General features: G+C 40.6%; 1 protein-coding gene across 1 annotated transcript in view; it reads right to left on the minus strand.

Annotated features, from left to right (window-relative positions):
* Window positions 1-4,949: 4,949 nt before the first annotated feature.
* Window positions 4,950-7,646, minus strand: part of FDFT1 (farnesyl-diphosphate farnesyltransferase 1) — a 32,776-nt gene continuing 30,079 nt past the window's right edge. Inside the window, exon 8 of the mRNA XM_007938704.2 lies at window positions 4,950-5,171. Within this exon, the coding sequence (XP_007936895.1) occupies window positions 4,950-5,171 (222 nt within the window). The remainder of the gene's footprint in view (window positions 5,172-7,646) is intronic.

A 7,646-nucleotide genomic window follows, 5' to 3' on the forward strand; every position in this document is an offset into this window, starting at 1 on the left:
GAAAGTAAATTCCAGATTTTAACTTCTAGCCCCGACCATATTTTCAACCATGGCTCTTAGTTCTCTGTATTCTCATCAACCTTGTTATGTAAATCCATCCCCTGAACTGTACCCAAGCCTTAATGATCTCATTCCTGCTTGATTTAAAGGGCTAAGAGATTGTTACGTTTTTGTTTTTGTTTTTTTTTAACCAACCACAGACCAATAGCAACTCACTGAGGATTTTGCTTCTCAAATTGCTACATATCCAAGACATAATTCTACTAGGAGACCAGATTTCCCCAGGTGCTCTCAAATGTTGGTACAGAAGTAGAGGCAGAGCCTGTATATAGTATTTTGAGAGTTCCTTATGTCACTGATTTACATTGCAGGTTAAGACTATGCTTTGCATAGCCCTAGTTAAGAATTCTTAACGTAATGGAATTCACCAGTTCTAACTTGAGGGAATAGAGAAAACTATAAGAATCAGCACTCATTCCACTGGCTGAACAAGATAGGCCTGGAGTTGGGCGAGCTCTTTCCAATAGCAAAACTTTTGACTTCATCATATGTGATTCAGGAATCAGAAGCTTCAAATATGCTCTAGAAATCTGGTGAATGTTTGTAGGAAAAATCTGTGAAACTCATTGTTAAAAAGAAAAAGGCCAAACTTGTTGCCAGCAAGTTGATTCCTACTTACAGTGGCCCAATAGGACAGAGTAGAGCTGCCACATAGTTTCCAAGGCTATATAAATCTTTAAGGAAGCAGACAGCTACATCTTTCTCCCATGGAGTAGCTGTTGGATTCAAGCCTTCAGCCTTTTAGTTAGCAGCCAAGTGCTTAATCACTGTGTCAACAGGGATGCATCATGTTATTGTTGTTGTTGTTACGTGCCATGAGTCGGCTCTGACTCATAGCGACCCCTCCTTGGGTTTCTGAGGCAGTATCACTATGGAAGTAGATTGCCCCATCTTCCTTCCGAGGAGTGGCTGGTGGGTTTGAACCGCCAGCCTTCTGGTTACCAGTCAAGTGCCTCAGTCACTATGCTACCAGAGCTCCTTGAAATGCATCATAGTACTCATAAAAAGCTTAAGGGTTACCAAAGCGCTGACATTTTCCACCAGCTCAATACTGAGTTTAATAATTCCATTTCTATACTGCCTCCCCTCATTTCTGTCATACCCACCTGAGGTTCCATCCCACCCACGCCCCCAGAGCCAGCAGAGATGATGGAAGTGCCAAAATGAATTGCTAGGCATCCTCTCACTTGGCTTAAGATGCTGTCAGAAAAGCCACATTACAGTGTTTATGATTGGGACAGACCTTAGTGCTTTAAGAAACCTCAAATTAACCCATTTATTATTAACCAAGTCTCATCACTTCAGTTTAATCTAGTAAGTGAGTATAAGTTTTTCTTGGGTGTCTGTCCACTCAGCAAGATGACAGGATGGAAGTGAAAATAACCTCTAGGGAAGGGCATTTTGAGACAGTTTAGAAGTTTGAGCAAAGACAAGCAAAAAATAAACTCATTGCTATTGAGTTGATTCTGACTCATAGCGACCCTCACTGGGTTTCCGAGGCAACTTTCTTTATGGAAGTAGATTGTCCAGTAAGCACTTACACTATTAAAACGCATCAAATAAGCATACTTTAAGGAGCTCTAGTGGCACTGTGGTCAAAAGCATTGGACTGCTAATCAAAAGATCAGCAGTTCAAATCCACAAGTCACTCTGGGATAAAGATGAGACAGTCTGCTTCTATAAAGATTCACAGCCTTGGAAACCCTATGAGGCAGTTCTACTCTGAGATGCTGTGAGAATAAACTCCATGGCAAAAAAAACACACTGCCATCGAGTCAATCCCAACTCATAGTGACCCCCTCCTTGGGTTTCTGAGGCAGTATCTCTGTGGAAGATTGCCTAATTTTCCTTCCAAGGAGTGGCTAGTGGGTTTGAACAGCCAGCCTTCTGGTTAGCAGTCAAATGCCTTAGGCACACTACCTAGGACTCCATGGCAGTGGGGTTGTTTTGTTTTGTTTTGTTTAGGAGTTTGGTAAAGGTCTTTGGGTAGTACAAATGGTTCGCACTTAACCTGAAGGTTGGCATTTCCAACACACTCTGGCACTGTGGAAGAAAGGCTAGGTGATCCATGTTACGATTATAGCCAAGAAAACCCTATGGAGCAGTTCTACTCTTAACACATGGGGTCTTTATCAGTCAAAATTGACTCAACAGCAACAGGTTTGGTTTTGTTTTTTTAAGAAATTGGGCCAGACCTCCTGAATCTTCATTTGCATTTAACAAAACTTCAGCTGGTTAGTATGTGTTTTAAATTACAGCAGTAATTCTCAGCCTTCTGACCAGCAACATTGATAGCACCTGAGAACTAACAAGAAATGCAAATTCATGGGCACCACCCCAGACCTGCTGAATTAGAACTCTCTCCATGGTCCCAACAATCGGGGTTTCAGTAATTCTTACACACACTTAAGTTTCCTGTCTAGCCATCCCCACAAACATCTGAAAATGGCTCAGTAGATGGGGCCTAGGAGTCTCTGGGTTGTGCAAATGTTAAATGCTAGACTAACCAAAAGGTTGGTAGTTCAAACTCATAGAGGTACCTCAGAAGTAAAGCCTGGAAATATATTTCCAAAAGGTCACAGCTTCAGAAACCCTATGGAGCAGTTCTGCTCTTCATATGGGGTCACCATGAGTCAGAACTGGCTGTACAGCAGCTGACAACAGTGGGCTCTGGGTAGATTTCCTCAAGCCCTCTGTGATGTAGACAAGCTTTAGTTTGACTGAACTTAAGGTCCCTGAAATTTCATTAAGTTTCTGGATGCTCCCAACCCTTTACTCAAAGGAAGGGTGTGGTGCAAGGTGCAAGGCCTTAGTCTCCAGAAGTCCCCAAATGTGCAAATGGAGATCATGCTTTTGCCCCATCAGTATTCCTTAAGGCCCTAGATTCAGTTGAGTCAGACACCCCTCTGAGGAAAACTTTTTTAAAATACTCCACTATTAATCAGAATCCAATAGAATCTATGCAGGGGATACTATACATTAAGAGTGGAGAAGAGGGCAGAGTTAATAAGATTTAGCAAATAAAAATACAGGATGACCAGTTAAATTTCAGGTAAGTAATCTTAAAATGAGTATGTCCTGTGCAGTATTTGGGACATAATTTCACTTTCAAAACAGTTTTATCTAGAATTCAAATTTAACTGTACACACTATTTTATCTAGCAACCCTGGTAAATTTCCACCATAAGAAGTGAACATTAGCACAACCAACCCTTAGATTTGAACAAAAAGATTTCTAACACCCTACCTTGAAATCTGAAAACCATTATTTTGATGCTTACTTTGAAAAATACTGGTGACAAGTTTGACCAGCTTTGACCAGGACTGACTCAAATAAGCCAAGTCTCCATAGACCCAAACGTTCAAATGGTGTCAGGAGTCACAAGAGGAAAATCTCTGTGTATGTTTGGGACTGTCATGGTTCAGTGATAGAATTCTTTGTCTTTCATGCAAGAGACCCAGGTTCAGTGCTCAGCCAGGGCACTTTATGGGCAGTGACCACCCATCTGAAGGACTGCATATTGTTGTTATACTGCTGCACATGTTTCAGCAGACATTTAAGACTAAGACAGACCAGGCGGCACTTTGTTCTATTGTGCATGGAGTTGCCCTAAGTCAGGGGATGGACTCAGTGGCAGCTAATATGTATAACACGTCCAGCACATGTTGGAAAAACTCATCCAGTGGTTCAGTCAGTGTGCACAAAGGGCTGCAGCAAAGATGATATATATATAGTCTTTCTTGGAACTATTAAATATTTTAATGCTCAAAGTCAGTGATTCTCAACCAACGGAACTTTTTCCAAACATCCTCCTTGCAAAGGACCCTTACCCTGAGAATCTCAGGGAGCTACTATTGGTGAAAAGTGTTATCAAACATAGCTGAGGTAAAAAGGAAGTTGACAACATGGTGGTAGAATTGGGAAGCACCATTTGGCTTTCAAAACAATCACCTGAAAACATCTTTTTTTCTCGAGACTTCTATATATAAAGAATCATTTGAAATTATTGGCAGCTGGGTTCCTGTGGCTGCTGGGAAATGATGCTGCAGCACTGCCTCCACAGTTTGTAACTGTTAGTTTATAACCCTTGTTAACTCTGCCACCTCCCCTAGCTTTTGCTTAATTCTCTTAACTGTGTTCAGAAATCGTTTTCTTCCAACTCCCCCCGCCCAATTATTCCCAGTTTTAAAGTGAAATGCACTGCACATGCAGAGTAAGTGAGTTTTTTAATTGTAAAAATCTTTTCAAAAGCTTCAGCCATTACTGGAGGCCATCTTCTCAAATGAGGCCAGGGGCAATTCTATTTATTTCTCTCAAAGTTAAACCCCTTTTGGAAGCGAATACCTGAATATCCAGAATTTAATTGTTAGCCTTCATGTACAAAACACAGTCTACATTCTCAGAAACATGGAAATATTACTACAGACATTCATATTTACTACATCCAAACCAATGAAGAGAGAGAAAGTGATGAGAAAAATAGGAACCAAACAAAATTTACTTCATTTCCTAGTAGGATAGGTATTCAAAGCTTGCTTCAAATTAAATACGTTTAATTGTAATTCTACCACGGAGTCACATGAAATAAAATCTCTTGATTAATTACCTTTGCAACCATTTCACCTAAACTGCAGCAATGAGTCTTCTGCCATCAGCCACAGCTGATAAGCACAGTAACCACTACTACCCAGAAGTAGCACTGCTGAGGGTAATGTATCCTTTTTTTTTTTAATGTATCTCAACTGCATTTCAGTTTTCTAAAGGTCTAAGCCACACAGCGTTCTTTTAGGGATCAAAACAGGAAGGGAAAAAAAGAAGCCAATATCCATCCTTGCAGAAAAGGTAAATCCATTTCTTAGTTAACTTTAGCTTCCAGACAAATTCCAAATCAGTGTTCTCCAGTCTGAACATAGTCTTCTGTGACCTGGGACAGGGTGCTCAGATACTGCCAGCTCAGGGCAGCCAAGAGCATGACAAATGACAGGTAAATGGGAGAGTAGTGGCTTCGGGAGATGAGCTGACAGCTGGGAAGATTCTGTGTCCTGATAGTGGAGATGATATGTCTTGTTTTATTAGACAATGGGTCTGAGTTGGGGATTCTATGATAAATCTGTTAAAGAAAAAAAAAAGTTATTTATCAAGTCCTACATATTTTATAAACATTTTTCTTAATTACCAATGAATGCTTATTTTACCAATGAAGAATTGCGGTTCAGAGTCTTAAAGTAACTTACCAAGTCTCTCCACTAATTAGGCAGGCAATAACCCAGGTCTGTCTAGTCACAAAGCCTGCCCTATCAAGCAAGCAAGGAGGCAAGAGAGACCATGCTGCACTTAAGAAACCACTGAGAACTTAAAAGATTGATGTCTGTCCCTTCCTTATTTTCCTATCAGTGCCAGTCATAGTGTTGCTGTTATGTGCCGTCCAGTCGACCTGACTCATAGCGACCCCTCCTTGGGTTTCTCAAGCAGTATCACTACGGAAGTAGATCGCTCAACCTTCCTTCCGAGGAGTGGCTGGTGGGTTTGAACCGCCAGCCTTCTGGTTAGCAGTCAAGTGCCTTAGGCACTACGCTACTAGAGCTCCCAGTGTTGTTGTTATGTGCCATCGAGTCAGACCCAACTCATAGCGACCCCTCCTAGGGTTTCTGAGGCAGTACCACTACGGAAGTAGATTGCCCCATCTTCCTTCCGAGGAGTGGCTGGTGGGTTTGAACCGCCAGCCTTCTGGTTAGCAGTCAAGTGCCTTAGGCACTATGCTACTAGAGCTCCCACAGTAGGTACCCAATAAATAAATGTAGGCATAATTTGATTAAGCTGAAGCAGTGTAACATCAAGAAGAGAAGTGATAATGCATTAGGCAAATAAGGTCAAATATGCAGTATAGGGAACAAGCCAGATAAAAGAAGGCAAGAGTAGAAGCATGAAAAGAGGTATCTAGATTCCTTCACCACCCACCACTCCTCCACAAACCTAAATGTTTGCTGAATCCATCTCTCTTCCTCTACACATACTAATTTTAGGCCTTCAGTGCCTCTTTACAGGAACTACATACCAGCCGCCAAACATGCATGTTTGCTTTTATGCCTAAACCATAAAATCCATTCATCTATTTCTCACACTGTCACCAGAGATATAAAACCTCTGCATAATATCCTCAGTGATTCCCTATAAGCTACAGAATAAAGTCTGGCTCCTTAATGTGGACCACAAAGCCTGTGACCTTGACTCAATGCAGGTTTCCAGCTTTATTTGCCATTGCCCACTCCCTTCTTAAACTAAAAAGTGCCCCAAATTACTTTACACTTGTGATGCTATTTTACGGTTCTGTTCCTTTGTTCACATCATTTCCTCAGCCCGGAGTGCTCTTCTCTCATTTCTTCACCTGGCTAACACTTAACGTAAACCCCTAAATCTCATCCTAAGTACTGTCTCTTCTAGAAAAACCTGCCCGAACCTCTAGGTTGAACCAAATGCTACTTTCTTGTACATACCTTATCACTTATACTAAAAATTATCTATTTGTATATCTTTCTAATTAGACACCAAGTTTCAAAAGCACCATGTCTTATTCATTTTTATCTCCAACCAGGAACTGTGCCGTCAACAGATGTTTACTGGATTAAAGTAGCAAACCAGTTAAGAGGTTATTTGGGTGGTGTGCTGAGTCAAGACTGAGATAAAAAGGAAGAAGATAGAGCAGACATTTTGTAAATAATTTCTTTTCAGAATTTTCATAGATATTACTTCCATGAACATTTCTTTTATTCTTGCCACTCCCTCAAAACAACTGCAATTTAATTCAATAAGGAAATAAAAGAATATGCCTACAGCACTAAGTTAATAATATCTATTATTATGCTACTAGGGATAGCTATAAAGAGAAAAACAGGTAGGATGAAACTATAATTTCTTCTTTCATTTCTTTTTACAAAGTTTTACATGATGAAATTGTGCTTATAAAACCAAGCCATGCAAAAATAGTAAAAGTCAAAATACGCTCACACTACTACCCCTCAGCCATAGGTTGGTAAAATTCCTTTCAGACCTCTTGCTATGTCCATCTAAGCCTATATGTACAAATATAAAATGTCACATATATCAAACCAAACCCATGCCATCAAGTTGATTCCAACTGATAGCAACCCTACAGGGCAGATTAAAACTGCCCCCAAAGAGTTCTCAACACTGTAAATCTTTATGGAAGCAGACTGACACATCTTTCTCCCATAGAGCAGCTGGTAGGTTTGAACCACTGACCTTCTGGTTGGCAGCCGAGTGCTTTAACCACACTATGCCACTAGGACTCTGGTATTATATATGTTGTTGTGGTTGCTATGCTCCATTGAGTCAGACCCAACTCACAGCCACCCTTCCTTGGGTTTCTGAGGCAGTATCACTACGGAAGTAGATTGCCCCATCTTCCTTCCAAGTAGTGACTGGTGGGTTTGAACCACCAACCTTCTGGTTAGCAGTCAAATGCCTTAGGCACTATGCTACCAGAGCTCCCAGTATTATATGTAATCATGTATAAATATATGTGAATTTATGTTTACATATATATATATATATATATATATATATA

Source organism: Orycteropus afer, unplaced genomic scaffold, assembly GCF_000298275.1.
Source record: "Orycteropus afer afer isolate SDZICR_OR568_19922 unplaced genomic scaffold, OryAfe1.0 scaffold00053, whole genome shotgun sequence".
Classification (NCBI taxonomy): domain Eukaryota; kingdom Metazoa; phylum Chordata; class Mammalia; order Tubulidentata; family Orycteropodidae; genus Orycteropus; species Orycteropus afer.